At 37.1% G+C, this 19,450-nt stretch overlaps 1 protein-coding gene across 1 annotated transcript in view; it reads right to left on the bottom strand.

The window, feature by feature from the left end:
• Positions 1-1,171: 1,171 nt before the first annotated feature.
• Positions 1,172-19,450, bottom strand: part of LOC105481327 (neuronal tyrosine-phosphorylated phosphoinositide-3-kinase adaptor 2) — a 325,733-nt gene continuing 307,454 nt past the window's right edge. Inside the window, exon 7 of the mRNA XM_011740839.3 lies at positions 1,172-3,642. Within this exon, the coding sequence (XP_011739141.1) occupies positions 3,637-3,642 (6 nt within the window). The 3' untranslated portion in view covers positions 1,172-3,636. The remainder of the gene's footprint in view (positions 3,643-19,450) is intronic.

The following is a 19,450-nucleotide window of genomic DNA, read 5'->3' as shown; positions in this document are numbered from 1 at the left end:
ACACACACACTCGTACCTATATATACACATATGTACATATATATAACTTATATATACATATTTACTATATATGGTATATGATAGTTGAACCTTCACTATTATGGACATAGCATAAGCCATTGTCTAGATTGCTAAGTCAGGAAAAGGACACCCATCAATATCCTGTACAGTATATACTCCCTGCCCATGGAAATAATTCAGTCCATTCTTGTTGTTGAAGTAGAGAATCCAAGTCATAATGCAGTACCTAGATATGGAGTCTAGAATGGATCTCAAAAATTCCTTTGGGCTGCAAGTAATTTTAGAACCCTTGTTGAGTACTGAAGACTTTTCTTGATGCCTCTTTTCCTTCTCTGATGTGTTTTTTTTTTTTTTTCCTTAGCTTTATGTCACCAATCAAGCTTGCCTTCTCATTTTTCTCCCAGTACCCCCATCCATCCTGGATACACGATCTCATGAGATTAACTATTGACCAATTAAATCTAAACCACAGCTTCCTTTTCTAAGCTTCAGGACTACCCATCCAAATCCCTCTTTCATATTCCTATCTGAATGCCCTACAGACTCTCATGTCAACTTTCTGAGGATCTTTCTATTCATGTCTCTCCTACTTCTCTCTTCGAATACAGTGCATCACCAAAAGTAAGTGAGAGCCTGTCAAGGTTAATTTTCACATAGTTTGTTGAATGAAAACAGTAAGTCAGGTAACTGTGTTTTTTAAAGTCACACTCATCCCGTCGATATTCTGATGGCTCACCCCTCTCCCAAAGGAGAGTTTCCTGCCATGATGAAAATTGCTGCGTTTGGCTATCCTTGGCTTCAGGGTTGTCCTTCTCCATGTATCATCCACGTGCTGCCAAACACCTGTCAAAACAATCCAGATAACAAATCTTCTTGATTCTTCTGTTTAAACCCTTCAATGGTTCATACTGGTTTAAAAGCTTTTTCGCTCACGTCCAGCAAAATCCTCTTGAGAGCAAAGTAGGTACTTCTTTCATGGCTTAACCAGAGTAGTTCCCAAATTACGGAAGGACTATTTTATATTGCTTCTAACAGCGGGCAACATAGGAGAAGGAGACAGATTTTTTTTTTTTTTTTTTTTTTTTTTTTTTTTTGAGACGGAGTCTCACTCTGTCGCCCAGCCTGGAGTGCAGTGGGTGATCTCCGCTCACTGCAACCTCCGCCTCCTGGGTTCACGGCATTCTCCTGCCTCAGCCTCCCCAGTAGCTGGAACTACAGGCGCGTACCACTATGCCCAGCTGAGTTTTCTATTTTTTGTAGAGATGGGGTTTCACCGTGTTAACCAGGATGGTCTCGATCTCCTGACATCGTGATCCGTCCGCCTCTGCCTCCCAAAGTGCTGGGATTACAAGTGTGAGCCACCGCGGCCAGCCAGAAGACAGATTCTTTAAGCAAAATTTTCTTTCTTTTTCTCCAAACCAGTCACTCTTGGCGAGGTAAAAGATGCTTGAAACCAAGGAAACAGTAAATTGGTATGTCCTTATCTTTTTTCTTCTTTTTGTAGAGATCCAGGGCTGCAGGATGGAGAACATCCCAGGTCAGATCAGGGATAGAGACGGTAACGAAAGGACCCATAGAAAAGTGAGGCCATCTTGAGGGTAGCATTAGGGAATGGAAAATTAGGGTCTGCCTTGGGACCTGAGCAGTGAATGAAGAAAGCAAGAAATGATCTACGAGGTATTCCCAGCTCCCTCCCCAAAGCAAACTCTGTCCAGTCCACACCTGAAGTAAAGACCCATTCTCTGAAGTCTTTGGTGCTCAACATGTGAGGGATACACTCCTTTTCATTGGGGAGGGGAGGGGAACGTGAGATGTACCTTTCTAACTTCTTAGTGCCAAGCATACAGAAAAGGCATGGTGAATTTTTGAAAAGTCAAGCTTCCCAGCAAAGCTTTTCATATCACTGTCTTCATCTGCCTCTAAATACTCATTTTCTGCCACCTACTGCTTGAACACTTTATGAACTGTCAACAATGCCTGAACTTCACAGTTGAAACACTACACCATGATCCGTGCTTTTGCTTGTGTGCCCCTTTGCATGAAATGTTCTGTGTTTCTCCACTCTGCCTTGAACTTCTAAACCCTCCTAATTTTTTTAAGACTCAGCTGATCCTCTACAGAAATATTTATCTCACGTTTTCTCTCAAGTTGAGTTTGGTGCTCTACAATATTCATGCTGCAATATATCATCATTGCAAGCAGATCTATTTATCCCATTCACTAAGTTGCTAGTTGCTTGTATAACTGTATCCTATTAATCTTTCAGGTAGCTTCTTTAGCACCTAGTGGATATTCAATAAATTTATTGAAGAAACAAATACTGGAGTTATATACATATTTGAATTTTTTTCCTTAGAATAAATTAGAGTTTCTTTTTCTTATAAACTAAGGGTGATTCAGAGAGTATAATGACAGGGCATTTTTCCAGCACCCCTAAAATCTAGTCATGATACAAATTCATTGAAGATCACGGCGATCTGGGCAAGGAGCTACTTCAAGTACTCTTCGAGTGACAGCAGTCTTCTTCCTGAGGCCAGGTAGAGACCTGCCCCAGCAATCTGCCAAAAGCACAGCCAAAACTGAATTTTTGCCACAGCTACCTCATTTAGTTTCTGAAGAATGATTTACATCTTTCGATGTTCTAAGAATCAAGTTGAAATGACATTATGAAATGCGTATCCAATGACTTCAAGGAAGCATTTATTCTCAAGTGTCTACAGGCAGTATCTTTGTTTTGACAACCCACAAATCTCAGCACAACGAAGTAATTTCTGTGAAAAATTAAACTTCTAGTTCCCAGTAATAGTGATTTTTATCTCAGTCTCCTTATAGAAGAAATATATCTTTGAATTTTCTTAAATTTAATCCTGACTTTTAAGGATTTTTTTTTATCATGAGCCCATTCCCAATTATTAAATGTCCACTTAATTATTTAAATATATTACAAAATATGGATAAGAATACATTAGATTGTGTTTATTGTAGCATCCTTAGATGAATATCACCTATGATATTAAAGTGACTTAATTCAATCCTGTTATAAATGGGCTACTGCCTATTATAAGCTGAAGGTTTTTCTGGATAAGATCTTGAGTCCATGATCTGAATAAAATATCTATATAATTCACCTTCACATAATCTGCAAATTTATGAAATAAGAAAGAGATACCTAACTTAAAACACTGAAAGAGAGGGGAAAGGGAAAATGCCTTGAGTGGAATTTGGTGGTGGTATTTGGGAAAAAGGAAAAACAAAGTGGATTATTCACTCTGCAAAAATTCTCAAATACTAACTCTAAGGATTTTTCTGGAAGGCCTTGATAACGTTATGATTTATATGCAGCCCATTTGATCATTCTAGCTCCCCTCTCGCTTCTTGTCAGGCAGTTTTCCAGGAGCTGGAAATGTGGCAGTAAATGAGACAGACAGGACCCTTACTCCCATGGAATTTTGAATTCTAAGATGGTGGTTCAGAGAAATAAATGAAGAAAATATTTCTGAGAAGTGCCTTCAAGAAAATAAATACAGTGATGTATAGAGTGTTGCTTGGAGCAGAAGGGAAGGACCACATATCAAATCACATTCTCAGGGAAGGCCAGGAAGGTGACTTCTGAGTTCAGATCTGAAAGATAAAAACCAATAAGATTTGCTTAAAAGCAGTTGAATAATGAGAAACAGCAAATACAAACACACTGGAGAAGAAATAAACTTGGCAAGAATGTAGTCATGAGGGCTGAAACTTCATGAACCAGGAATACATAGGCAGGGACCGGAGCAAATAGGTATGTATGGATTAAAATGGGAAATTGGATTTTGTGGCAAAGGCAAGAAATCACTGGTGATTTCTAAGCCATAGAATGACATGATCTTAATATTTTTGAAATATCTCTCTCTTACTAACAATGTTAAGGTCCAAACACAATTCCAAAACAATAATATTCTTTTACTTCTGACAATTTTCTAATCAGTAGCATATCGAGTATTATTAGCAGTTTTAAGTGTGACTTAATTTCCAGAGCCTATCTCTGTATTTTATTTTTATTTTCAGTCATCACCATCATAACCATTAATGTCATCCATAATCTCAGGCATTCTTTCTGTGCTACAAAAAACATAATTCTAAATAATTAGAGTTTTATTATACTTTTATTCCCCCAAATATGGGCCTTAATATTTTAATTATGTCTATAAAACATATTGTCTTTCTTTTTTGACTGTCAATGAACATTTACTTTTTTATACAGCTGTAAACCTGTATTCAAGTAGATAAAACGCACTTAAAGTTTTATGAAATCCTTTAAAAATAATTGACCACTGAAAGTACAGAACTAATCTTTCAAATCTCCAAAGCTCATAAAAAGCAGTAAGTTAGAATCATTGAAAAATAATTGATAGGGCAATAGGTTACATATAAATATGCAAAAATATTATTAAACTTTTTTCATTGAAAATGTTTATAAAATTCGTAATAAAAACATGTTCTTTCTCTACAATTGTATGTTTTCAATTTATATATATTTCAAACTCATTATAAGGAAGAGCTAGAAAGTGGCACAGGTAAGGTATGAAAATAAAGGAAAATGAAGGAAAAGAAAATAAATACTCATGGGTCACAAACACTTATGTTAAAATCTCGGTCAACTAGATCTCTATATCCAAACAGAAAATATCAGGAGGCATTAGAAAGTCAAAAAGAGAAATGTTCCAAGTTACTTTGCTTTGACCTGCAAGAAGTGTATTAGTCAGCATTCTCCAAGAAGGACTTATTGTAAAGAATTGGCTCACATGATTATGGAGGCTGAGAAGTCCCAAGCTCTGTATTTGGCAAACTGGAGACCCAGGAGGGCTAATGATGTAGTTTCAGTCCAAAGGTTGGAAGGCTTAAGATGCAAGAAGAGCTGATGCTTCCATTCAAGTTCAAAGACAAGAAGAAAACAATCTCCCAGCTCTAAGGCAGTCAGGCAGGAGAAATTTCCTTGTATTCAGGGAAGGGTCAGCCTCTTTGTTTCATTCAGGCCTTCAACTGATCAAACAAGACTCACCCAGTTTGGGAAGGACAATCTGCTTTGTTCAATCTATTGATTTAAATGTTAAACATCACAAAACACCCTCACAGGAACACTCAGAATAATGTTTGACCAAATAACTGGGCACCTCATGGCCCACTCAACACATGAAATTAATCATCATAAACGGTAAGGCAATCTTTATAGCTCAGGCCAATAGTCACTTATTTATTCATTCTACCATCATTTGTTGATACCCTGAGAAGCATGAGGTCTATTTTACGTGGTGGGGATTCAGTAAGATATAAGAAATTATCTCTGACTTCAATAGATTCATGGTCTTTGGGAAAAAGGAAAATACATACATAAAATGCAGTGAGACAGTTTCCAAACAGAATAGGTTAGAAAGAAACAGTGAGGTCACAAGTCACAGAAGGGATGTTCAAAAGTTTTAACTCTAAAATGTAGAGAAAGGTGGTGAGATTACTTGCAAAGAGGAGATAAGCATTCCAGGGAGAGGCAGCATACTGACAAAAGCAATGGAGACAATCAGGAAGGACAGAGTGGGAAATGCAAGTGGACTGGGAAGGAAGAAAAGCCTGAAAGGTCAGGAGAAGCCCACGGACAGTGGAAGGTTATGTCATCAAAGGATTTGTATGTCCTGAGCAATACATTGCTCCTTGATTGTTACCAGGATCCAGTATAAAATGTCTCCTAAGTAAAAGGGAACTCAACAGCTCACATTTTCCCAAAATGAATAAATGAATTTATTTCATTTTGGGAAAATTTTAGCCAGTCTTTACTTGAGTTTCACCAAATTGTTTTTTGCAGTTGCCAACTATTAATACTCATGCTGTCCTCTGATGACTTTTTCTGTCCAACTTTTTCTGTTAGTCTTCAAATGCACATCATTACTCTTTTACTCAGCACCCATTAATTAAGCATAAGTTATGTCAGGTACCATGCTACGTGCTGATAGATTAGAGTGGACGGAACTGATGTAACCCCTTCCTCATGAAGCAGAACAACTTCTAGAGGAGAAAGTAAATAGAGAATTACAAAAGAAAAATACATACTTTTAAAATGTGATTACTGCAATGAATGTAAAGTACAGACTAGCTGGTTGCCAAAACTTAAGTCAAAATCTTGACCGGATGAAAGAATCTCAGAGAGACCCGAAGAAATTTGTTTTATCTCAGAGTTCCTGTATCACAATTGTTAAGGTCCAAATCAACCCTTAGGTCACTTTAAAGTATGCATTAACCCATGGTCTCATCCAGGAATAGAGCTATTATTCTTGTCGGGAAAAAAGAAATAAATTTTAAGTTCCTTTTTGATTTCAGGGTGAGATTTATTTATTCATTACTTCCATTGAGTATTACTGACTGACTTAACCACTCCCTTTTCAGTGGTGTTGTTTAGTTCACTTTGAAATTATACCCAGAGCTCATGCTGTCAAAATCCAAGAAGCAAAATAGGGAATAAGAATAAGGTTTATCACAGTTTTCTGCCTCTAGGCAATTAAATTTTTATACTGCCTTCTTATAACTAAATAGGAGACATAAAACCCTGTAATTGAAATGAGATAAACTCATTTGCTTTTCTAAAGTTCAAACTGGTTTTCATCATGCCAGCTCCATTCAGAGGCTCCCAATATCGCCATCCTCAAGCAGAAAGCAGGAGATGTGCCCCTCCAGTCTTTGGTAATAGTTTTGATATTGAAAAAGTGAGGGGGAATAAAAGAAACTCAGAAGCTGGCTCATATTCACTAAGCTTTGGCCCAATTCTCCAGGTTAACCTGGTATTTTACAGACCAAACAATGTATTGAGGCTTTCTCTTATCAGCCTTTTACATACAACCAGGTCTTTCCACTGCGCTTCTCTCCTTGTCTTCCTGCTGTTGTTGGATTCCAGTCATTACTATTTACCACTCCACATTAATCACACACCTGCTTTAAACTGTCTGGGCCCTGGTCGACTATGCTTTGAAAAGATCTGCCTTCACAGCATCCACGGTCACAGGTGATGGGACTAAGGCCCTTTACAACTCCTGGTGAGCTGGGATTCGCTGTACCATTAGCATAGTAAGAATATATGAAAGCTGGAAAGGAGACTAATGTTTGAGATGAATGTTTTTAACAGAGTAAAAGATTCTATACACTGAGCTGTAATAGATAAAACATTGAATACATTATTTTAGGCTCTCGTTTTGCATTTAAATATCACCTATTTCAGGAACACCAAGACATTTAACTATACTAGAGATTGCAGTTTTTAATTCTAAAAAAGTGAAAATTCAAATACAGCTTGCAGTTAAATTCAATTAACTTTGTTTAATAGGCATTATTGAGCTTAGAGTGAACACACATTAATTCATTCATCCATTTAGCCTTTCATGTATTATTTAATAAATATGTATTTAGGATAAATTCTGGGTAAGACTATGAGCCCCAAATGTGTGGAAAAAGATTGGTTTTTATTTTCTAATATTGCATTTATATCACACAGAAGTCTATAAGTGTAATTTTTCAGACTTTCAGGATGAGAAAAAATGCTATCTATTTCTAGAATCAAGCAAACAACAGCGTTATTGTAGTTCTATTATCTCATTGATTCATTCATTCATTCAATAAGCAGGTACTGAAATCCTAGTATCTATGTTGGATGAAGCTCAATTGCTATAGAAAGAAATTGTTATCTCAATAGATTTTTTGGATAAACACAAAAAATTAGCATGGCTCGCTCACAAGATGTTAAGTTCAGAAGGCGGGAGAACAAAATAGATTTGCTGCTTTACCAAGAAGTGGAAACTCTCCTTGGGCAATTGAAAATAATTAAAGACTTTAATAGAGAAAGAGGAATCTGGTCAAGTTAGCAAGATCTTTTGGTGGAAGTTTAGAGAAGGAGTTAGGAGAGGAGAGAGGACTGGAAGGGAGTTACTGCAGTGAACCCTGTGAGAGACAGTGGGATCTCAACCTGGCACTCAGGCTGTGGGATGAAGAGGAAGAAACCCATTTGGAAGAAGTTGTTATAATTGTATTAGTCCAGGTTTTTCAGAAAACCAGAACCAATAGGAGATACATGTAGGAGATATATATACATACACACACACACACACACACACACACACACACACACATATACACACACACACATATTCATTCATTTATATCTATATATATACACAGACATATATTACACACCTATATGGATATTTATTATGAAAAATTGGCTTACATTATTGTGGAGGCTGAGAAGTCCCCCATCTGAGATCTGCATGCTGGAGAACCAGAAAAGCTGGTGGTGTAAGTCAGTCTGAAGGCCTGAAAGTCATGGAATCAGTAACGTAAACCCCAGCCCTAAGAGAGGAGGCTATGAGATGAGATGTCCCAACACAAATAGTGAGTCAGGAACAAAAGGGGTGCGTCCCCCTTCCACATTCCAATCTATTCAGACACTCCATGAATTGGACAATGCCCACCCACATTGGGGAGGACACTCTATTTTGATAAGACCAGTAATTCAAATGCTGATCTCATCTGGAAACACCCTCACAGACACACTAGAAACAATGTTTAATGTGAGCACCGTGTGGTCCGCTCAAATTAATACATAAAATTAACCATCACAAACCCCAGTTATGTGGATTTAGGAATCACCATTATGTAGACAAATATAAATCTATTAAGGATCAGAAGTGCTAGGCAGTAAAGCCTAATATTTCCATAGCATTTACTGTATGTCTAAATGCTGTACACAGATTAACTTTCGGAGAACAGACTCACAGATTAAATCCTTGCAGTGAACCTAGGAATAAGCTACAATTTATCTCTGATTTTACACATGAAGAAACTAAGATGAGACGGGTTAAAGAAAGTTTCTCAAGCCTCTGAATAAGTGCTAGATTTAAAAGCCAGGAATACTCACATCCATGAATTTAACCACTACCCGAATGGTATTATCGTTCCTGTCATTGCATCTTTATTATAGTAATTCTTGCTCATAGTAACATTAAATTGTACAGAAAAAAAGGAGGCTAAAGTATAACAGTGGTCTCTTTCTTTCTTTCCTTATCCATGCTCTGTGAATCTCTTTTCATCTTGATTGTTTTTAGATCTTATGATGGTTCCCTCTGTAATTGTCAATGATATGCTCATTGACACTCTAATAAAGGTGACACTTGTTTTCCCCTCACTCTGAAAGATTAGTCAGCTTACATGCACTTCCTCCCACATTCTCCATTCCTGGTCCCAAAGTCTGATAGTTGTGATCATTGCTCTTAGCTTTTATACTGACCATTTAAGACACTAGTAATGTACGTATGTATTGTTCTATAGCACTCTTTTGGGATCTGTTGGCCCTTACCCACTTCTGATGATGAAGTTGTCATAACCCTCACCCCTACTTTCCTGATATTCCCACACTTTCCTTGCTCTTTCATCTCCTGTTATGCTACTGAAATTTTTCCTTAACTTTACACCTCCATGGGACCCTTCTGGCCCTGGGTCATATGTAGCAGACTCTTTAAAGCTTGTTAGACTCTAGGGTTTTTGATAGAAATACCATAAAAATCTTTCTGTGTTTGACTTCCCCAAATTCCATAGAAATTCCAACACCCCCACCCTCATCCCCAACCCCACCACACTCAAGAATGTAAGCTCTGGAAGAAACTGGGAGGCACAAGTCCTTTTACCAAGGACGAATATCAGTGATTTATTGTATGCTATTTTTTCTGAACTCTCACCCTTTCCCCCCAGTTCAGAGCATTCTTAGCTGCTGGAAAGATTCATTCTCTATGATTCTTCCAAATCTCTCATTTAGAATTGCCCTTCAATAATTAGCGTATTTTATCTAATTTTGCTTTTCTTTTTTTAACTACCCTTCCCCGTGTGTAGAAGATCCTTTAGACCAACCTCTCCAGAAAATTGATTCTTCCAATAACTTCCTGGGGATCAACGTACCACACTCCAAAAGTGCCTGAATCTTAATTCCAACTTGAGTTGGAAAATAGTTCTACAGAATAGCCTTAATTAATAAATGAGTTTTATCAAACATTAAACCCATGCTTTCCTAAAGCAAAGCTGGAAAGCGAAACTGGCCAAACAAAAATATTTTCGAAATTGAACCTGACCCTAACTGATAAATCTTTCTGGTTTAGTTCCTCAAAATAGAATTGTTTGTAAATTTGACCTCATCTCAAGATGTTTGGAGACAAAAACAGCTAAAGATACCCGTGCCTATTAATTCTCACCTCAGGTCGCCCACATATTGTGGGCATCTGAAGGTCAGTCCTGTTTATGCCATGTCTTTCATCTCAGCCCTTCAGGGATCTGCTGGAGAAAGTGGGCTTTTAAGAGGATGGCTGAGGAAGCAGAGTTTCTGCCACTTGGGAGGCTGAATTCCCATGTGCTGCTAACTCCGATGAACTGGCAGCTTTTAAAGGCTGTTCAAATTCATGCTCAGTCCTCGGGTGGCCTGCAAATATCAGACATTTTTTTCTGATTTTTTTTTCTGGTTTTCTCCTTTTTGCTGTCTTCTCTCATTGGAAGACCATTTAAATGGGTTAAGTCGGAGCGGTGGTTATTTTAAGTAGATGCTCTAACGGTTCTCATTAAAGTTTTAAGGATCTTCTAGAAATAAGGCAGTAGTTATTAGCAGGTATTTCATGAATTTTTGAAATGAGGAGAAAGACAAATCATCAAAATGTCCCAGTTTTGTGCTTCAAAATATGATAAACCTATTTTATTATTGCTACATGCTGCCATACAATACTTTTTTTGGTAAATTCTTAGGGAATCCTGAGGGCTTTTAAAATATTATGGAATGGATTCTTACAACCTGAAACCATTGAGGTCTAAATATGGAAAGAGTGCTGGCTACATAATCTTGCAAAATCCTCTAACCCTTTAATGCTTTGATTGATGAATCTGATATTACTTTGCTTCAAGCTTCAGAGGTCCATTGACTATAAATCAGGCTTAATAAATATAATTCTACTTGAAAATATTAAGTACCATACAATTATTGCCTTGATAATTTTTAACTAAGTGCATTGATAAGAATTTCAGACAGTCTTCCTGAGCAGTGATCATTCAACAAAACTTTTTTTCTGCATGGAATATATCACCGCCAATTTCCTTAGAATTATATTTCCAGAGGTTTTCCTATTCATCTATAATCCAAGATGAAAAGTTAACTAGGTAATGAACAAGGTTTCTTAATATGACTTACAAGATAAAAGCTTATGAAGAAAAATTCATGAAGGCAATTTATTCTCTGAAAATTCAAATAAATGAGAGTTGAACAATGAGAACACATGGACATAGGGAGGGGAATATCACATACCATGGCTTTTCGGGGGATGGAGGAAGAGGGGAGGGATAACATTAGGAGAAATACCAAATGTAAGTGACTGGTTGATGGGTGCAGCAAACCAACATGGCACGTGTATACCTATGTAACAAAACTGCACATTCTGCACGTGTACCCCGGAACTTAAAGCATAATTAAAAAAAAAAAGAAAAGAAAAGAAAATAAAGTTTACTAAGTAAGAGGGCAAATCTATTTTGATAAACATGGATTAGCTAATTGGGCAACATGTAAGTAAGAATACACTGGCTAAACTGAAAATTTAAGGAATCAGTTAGCTTCTTTAGTGCTTAATGCCACCAAGGGGAATTTCATAAAATGTTCTTGAAGCTTTTTTACAATTTATTTAAGAACAGGTTAATTATTGCACAGAGAGCAAGATATGTAAAACTGAGCACAGATTTATCATGACATTAAAATATAGATCCTGATAGGCTTACATATGATAAAATGGTGAGAGGATAAGCATGGTGGCTTACACATTTCTACAATCCAGTTTTTACAAAGTTAACATCTAACTAAACTAGCAGTTGCAGAAGCAAGTTCATTGTACTATCAGGCTTCTGTGATGGTTAATTTTATGTCAACTTGACTAGGCCATGAGGTAGCCAGATATTTGGTCAAGCATTATCCTGGGTGTCTCTGTGAGGTTTTTAAAAAATTATTTATTTAACATTTAAATCAATGGACTGAGTAAAGCAGGTTGCCCTCTCTAAGGTGGGTGGGGCACATTCAATCAGTTGAAGGCCTGAATACAACCAAAAGGCTGACCCTTCCCTGAATGAGAGGGAACTCCTCCTGCCTGACTGCCTTCCAGGTGAGACATTGTTTTCTTCCTGCCTTCAGACTTGAATGGAAACATCAGCTCTTCCTGGGTCTCACCCTGCCAATCTTTGGACTAAAACGACATCATCAGTCCTCCTGGGTCTCCGGCTTGCCAATCACTCTGCAGATCTGGGAACTTGGGACTTGTCTGTCTCCATAATGACCTGAGCCAATTCTTATAATAAATCTATTCATATCATATAAATATATGTGTGTGTGTGTCTGATATATATGCATATACACATCTATATAGATATACACATATATACACATCTATATAGATATCTGTATGCAAATATATACACATATACAGATATATACATACATACATAGATATACAGATATCTAGATATGTTAGATATACACATATATTAATATATATATGATATCATATATATGAATTAGCTTAGGAAAATCCACAACCCTGTGTGTGTATGTTAGGGGTGTGTTTTGCTGGGGGGTGGTAGGCATGGTGTTTCTCTGTGTGTGTGTGTGTGTGTGTGTGTGTGTGTGTGTGTGTGTGTGTAAGTAGAAAGTGATGACTGTGATGACTATTGAGAAAAAGGATCAGGATTTTTTTTCCTAAATAACTCTTTTATTTTAAGAAATGGAGAGCCACAGGGAAGAGACCAAGGGCTAAAATGTCCTGGTAAAATATATTTTGGTCTGATAAAAGTTAATGACTCCTTTATTTGGGAACAGCTAATATTATAGAATGCATCTTCACCAATCCACACAAATATTACTTGGAACATAAACAATATAGAGAGTAAATTCACACAAATATTTTTTGGGAAATACAAGATATAGATAGTAAATCTACACAAATATGTTGCGGGACTTACAAGATGCAGATAGTAACTTTATTTTTCCAGTTCACCTCTTGACAATTATTTTTTTCCATCTAAAGAAATGGGAAAAGAAGGTCCGAGAAACTTTGGTGACTTTCTTAAATTAGTTTTCAAATCAAGCAAGCAATATTGATGCATTCCTACAATTATATTTTGAGAAGCATATTACAGTATATAAAGTAAAAATGTATCTCATCATTCCTCCCAACCAACGTTGTGCCACAATCTTCTTGTTAATGGTTGGTCTTACAATTTCAAAACTTCGTCAGTTCATTTACATGAATGACTATGTACATATACAAATATATATGTTTTCAAGATAGCAATGGAATTTAAATACACTGTGGAACTACATTGGAACTTTTAAATTAAGACATGAACATATTTGTCTGCCTCATTCTTTTTAGGTACAATATATTTTTATTCCACGGAGTGGTAGTTCCTTAATTTCTTGTACTTCTCAGAAACACACAGTAGATTTAATTTGCAGTGCCCTTGAGGTTAGGTATTTCCCTGTGAATGATATGTGAGTGGGAGAGACATGTTATCATTTTTAAGTGGAAGCTTTAAGAGCTGTCTGCAAGGCACCACACCCTCTCTTCTCCTAGGAATACGGTATAAAACTCCATATTGGTGGCAGCACTGTCTGCCTGGCTCCTGGATGAGAACACAAGGCAGAGCCCCAGCTGACCTGAGAGGACCCTGTGTGAGCAAGAAATCACCTTTTGTTTTAAGCCACTAAGATTTTGGAGTTGTCTATTACTGTGACATACTCAAACACTTCTCAACTCATACCCAGTACTGATATACAATCGGTATTGTGGGCTAGTTTAATCATTTTCCTAATAGAATTATTATTGCTTCCAATTGTTCATGAATACAAAATAATGGCTATACACACATTTATATTTATACTGTACAATTTTATACCCACAGGCAGATTTTTGTGTAGGCAGTTTTGACAAATATTGCTGAACCATCCTCTAAAAAGTTGTAGTGGCCGCACGTGGTTGTTCACACCTGCAATCCCAGCACTTTGGGAGGCTGAGGCCAGTGGCTCACTTGAGGTCAGGAGTTGGAGATTAGCCTGACCAACATCGTGAAATCCCATCTCTACTAAAAATACAAAAATCAGCCGGGCATCATGGCAGGTGCCTGTAATCCCAGCTACTCAGAAGGCTGAGACAGGAGAATCGAATCGCTTGATTCCAGGAGGTGGAGGTTGCCATGAGCTGAGATCATGCCACTGCACTCCAGCCTAGTCAACAGAGTGAGACTCCGTCTTAAAAAAACATAAAAATAAAAATAAAAAGGTTGTAGCAATTTATTCTATTAGAAATGGTCCATGCATAGGCGATATAGAGAGACCCTGTCTCTACCCAAAATTTCAAACAAAAAATTTAGTCAGGTATAGTGGCCCACACCTGTGGTCCCAATTACTTGGGAGGCTGAGATGGGAAGATCATTTGAACCCAAGAGGCTGAGGCTTCAGTGAACCATGATCATGTCACTGCACTCCAGCCTGGGTCACAGAGTGATACCTTGTCTCTAAAAAACAAAAAAGAAAGAAAGAAATGGTCATGAGAATACACATTAACTCATAGTGTAGCCAATATTAGATATGACCTATCGATCATGTTAATTTGCATAGGATCTGATAATCTAGAACTATCTACCAGTGTTGGTTAGTTTGTATTTTCTGATAATTGATTTGACTACATTTTGTGTATTAGCTATTTGTGTCTACTCTGAATTGCATGTTTCTGTTATTTTGCTTTTCCATATGGCTATTTAGGGGCTCTTATGTGTTACACATTTTTACTTTGGGTATGTTGTAAATTTTGCTATTTTTTTTTCTGGACTAACTTTTGCCTTTTGATTTGATTTGTGTGTATTTCATTGCACATAGTTTTTACTTTCGTAGAGTAAATCTATCACTTTCTTGATAGATATGGAATCTGAAATTTGTTGCATGTAAGAACTCTTTCCCCACTCTGCAAAGCATTATGAAATGTATTATATTCTATTATAACTTAAATTATTTATAAAATGCCATTATGGTTTTGAGGGGTATTTTATGTTTATTCTTCAATGTAACTGGAATTTATTTTAATAAAAAAGAGACCAAAATGAATTTTTCGTTCCAATGAATAAGCAATTATGCCCACTATTTGTCGAATAATCTTTTTTTCCTGCTGACTTGAATGCCACATGAATTCTATATTTATTCCATATATATACCTATATATATGCACACATACACACATATAGATATAATATACTTTGCTCTCTCTGACCTCTATTCTGTTATTTTTACCTCCCCTAGTCTATTTTTTTGTGTCAATATGACACAATTTTAATTATTGGACTCTCATAGAGTGTTTTAAAACCTATCAGGCCAATTTCTCTCCATTTGTTCATTTTCAAAATTGTATTGCCTATTCTCTCACATTTTTAAATCTAGATGAATGTTAGAGTCAACTCATCAAGTTTGATACAGAATCTTGTCGGATATTGAAATTTTAGATTAATGTGTGTGGTAGAGTCAAGGTGGTGCCACTCAGGTCCCCATCAAGAGGACTTCAGCCCATCTACAGAGAGTGAGGGCAGATGTTGTCTCCAGCTATCCACTCCTCAAGGCTGTTTCCACAGCTATTGCTGGAGCTGAGAGGTATAAAAAACAGACCATTTGGACCCAATATAGGACCTTTCAGAGCTCCAGAGCTCCCTTCAGGGCCTCTTGCCAGGTTGGCCAAGACTTTGTGGGGCCTCCATCACTGTTCAGCTTCATCCTTGGCCCAGTCCTCTTCTTCACCCTTCCCTTCACATTTGCTGATCACAGACAAAGACCTTGCATCCCAAATTCTGTCTCAGTGTCTGCTTCTGGAGGAGCCGAATATGTGGAAATTTGGAAAGCACTGATATATTTACATTATTGGCACTCAGTGGCTAATGTGTGGATATCATTCTTGAGAATAGTTCATCCTTATCCTCATAAAACCGTTCATCCTTAATCCTCATAAAACCAAGTCCCATGAAGCGAGTCTGTAATCACTGTTTGTTTATTAACTCCCAGAATGCACACCACCATGAGGGAAAACCAGCATAGTACCAGAAACAGAGTTCAAACAGATGTCAAGCTGGTAATATCACTGAATGAAGTGGAACTTAGGAAGACAGTGGGGCGGGGGAGGAAAGTAGAGCAAATGGGAGAGAATCTGCTTTGGGTACAGATGGGACACTCAGCTTCAGCCTTTCCCTGCCATGTGGACACTTGGGCCCAGGGAGGTTCCTCCCCCAGTTTTATTTTTTCCAAGGGAATACTATATATCAATGTATTACATACTATTTCTGGTTGCCTGATCTAGAATATGCACAAACATATTTCCAACCATTTTTTTTTCCTAGAAGGAATAAGGTTTCTGAAACAGAGAAAAAAACATTGCTGTATTGAATATGTATTAAACCTTAATTTATCCTTAACAATTTGCCTGTTTTCAAAGTCATGAGATATGAGATGACAATATATTACCAAGGCCAATTGTCTGCTGCTAGGTTCATCAACTTTCAAATACAAGCAGATCAAAATGCATGCCCTCCGTGAGACACGGAAGACATTTGAGCCAGGTTTTTGTCCCAAACCAAAAATTATATGATTCCTTCTTCCCTAAGGAAGAATAGAGAAGGCAAATGAGAGAGAAGCCAAAAAGTTATTGGATGCCCCTTGCACAGAGAGAAATATTACACTGGAAAATAAGTGTTATGCATTGTATTAATGCAATTATACTCTTTGATATTTTAGAAAATAATGATATGCTTAAACCCAGACAGTATCAGAACAGCTAACTTTCACATTCTGTATTTAAGTATTATAAGTAGTAAAATATTTACATTATTTTATTTTATAAGAAAGAACAATAATTATATAGTTCTTGGTGTCATCATGGAGTCTTTTCTCCAGAAGAATACAAGCTCTACTCTAATTTATCATTTATTCATTCATACATTTTTATCTGCTATAATCATTTATAATGTAAAATGACAGAAGATAATGTTATTTCTTATAGAAAAATCGAAACAATACATATTTAGCTCTTTTACCATATTACTGCCTTCTATGGACCAAGCCAGTTATATTTGTTAGGGCGGGGGTTGAATGGTAGCTATGAACTGAATATTTGTGTCCCTCCAAAATGTATGTGTTGAGACCCTAGTTCCCAATGCAATGGCATTTGATAATAGGGCATTTGGGAGAAAACTAGATCATGAGGGTGGGGCCTTCATGATAGGACCAGTGCCCTTATTAGAATAAACACTAGAGAGCTGGCTTCTTCTCTCTTCCTCTCCACCTTCTGAGGGTATAAACAGAAAGAGGACCCTCACCAGGAGCTGAATCAGCTGGCAGCTTTGATCTTGGACTTTCCAGCCTCTAGAATGGTGAGGAATAGATTTCTGGTATTTAAGCCACCCAGTCTATGTTATCCTGTAGCAGCCTGGACTGACTGAGACAATGGTACAACAAATAGATTCACACAGGTAACAAGTCAATATAATAGATTATTTTCCCTTTCTGTAAAAGTCCAGGGTAGTTCCAAGTGAAATAAATGTGCACAGATGGGGAAGAGGTAACTCAGTTTTATATACTGATGCAGAAACTAGTGGAAGGACACTATACCATCTTCAGTATGTGGCTGCCTAAGTTGCCTAGGGTGGGAGCTGAGGGAGCCCACCCTAGTCAGCCTGGAGAGGTCGAAGTCACTACAGAGCCTGTCTAAGTGGTTTCCATAGACCGGGCTGGCATGGATGCTCATCTTTTCTATTAACATTTTAAATTTGGTCAAGGGCCACATCCAAGTGTGATTCTGGAAATGCAATTCAGTGGTATACACAGAGAGAAGAGAAAAAATGGATTTTAAAAAAGGATTAGTCTCTGATCTCTTTCAGGTCTAAACTACTGTTACACAGCCAATGTAATAACCACCTAGCAGATCAGTCCTGCAGTCTGTGCTCCCTAACCAGTCCCACACTGAGGGCTGAGGGACACTATGGAACAGCATCCTTGTACAAACAGCATTCTTAGGAAGATGGGAAAATATTTTATTTAACCATTGCCATCTCCCTCTTTGTTGTGCTCATTCTCATCAAGTCTTCTACCTTTTCTGGATAGCAGATGACCTTGTATCTTTCTGTTTGGGGATAATTAAGAACATAGGACAGAAAGTCACCTAATATTCTGCCTCATTCTCAACAAAATTCTTCGTATCTTTATCCTTTGCTCTTTCTTTCCAACTTCAGATGATATAAAGCCATTTGTCCACCTCAAGACCAACTCTTTTACCTGTGTTCAGTTTTATAAAGTATCAAATGCATTAAATTTAATGTTATTTAGTATTAACAAAAATCTTGAAAGTGAAGGGAATAAAATTGGAGAACTTGCCGAATTTCAAATGTCTTTTATTTAAAAGCAAAAGATTAAGAATACCCCAGTAAAGTGTATACAGGATGTATTAAGACATCTAAGAAGTAAGTAGGACCAAAATCAACCAATATTTGTTTTGGCTCAAAAAGTTTATCACAAGTTTCAGTGCTTTGCTGTCATCAATAGTAAAGTAACTACAAGATTTATAAAATGCATATTTATATTATGGTGATAGTAGAAATAGTTTATGAAACTGTTTATAAAAAATGAAAAACACAATGATAATAGTAAAGAAAAATAAAAAGTGTATCATCAGAATTCAACTAGGAGACAAAAACTACACAGTAATTGGAATGGGAAAAGTTTGAAGTAAAGAACTATTAACTCTAAACAAGAAAATCTAAAAAGCAGTAAAAAGAATCCTAAACATTTCCCTAAGATAGGGGGAGATTGCTCAAAAGAGAAATACATATAGGGAAGGTGAGAGTCCCTTCCTCAAGGCTGGGATCCAACCTCAGGAGACAAATGTGGTTGTGACCCACTGGATGGCAGAGATGTTTTCTAGGTTCCCTGGGACACACCTGGTTCATAGTCCCTAAAAAAGCAAAAAAAAAAAAAAAAAAAAATCCCTTTCGGGTTCCATTGAAATAGGATGGAAGTGCACACTACAAATGACTCACAAACATCTTGCTGGAAGCTGCACAATAAGAGTAAGAAGTAGGTGGTAAAAAGAACCAGGAAGAGAGGACCTTATTCCTGCAGTGTCTCTCCATCACCCTCTGCTTACAAAGCTTAACATCGTACCAGCTATATAGAAAAACTATGTAAAGGGCCCAGCTAGATTTTTATACAGCAGGCAATGAAGGGTAACTTTTGGAGCTGAGAAGGTGTACATTGATCATTTTAAGCTATATATAACTCTCTTTCTTACCTAGTCATTTCTATGTGAACATATGTGCT

The sequence above is a fragment of the Macaca nemestrina genome, chromosome 11 (assembly GCF_043159975.1).
Source record: "Macaca nemestrina isolate mMacNem1 chromosome 11, mMacNem.hap1, whole genome shotgun sequence".
Classification (NCBI taxonomy): domain Eukaryota; kingdom Metazoa; phylum Chordata; class Mammalia; order Primates; family Cercopithecidae; genus Macaca; species Macaca nemestrina.
Note: the sequence above shows the minus strand (reverse complement) of the source record. Positions and strands in the feature narration are given on the sequence as shown.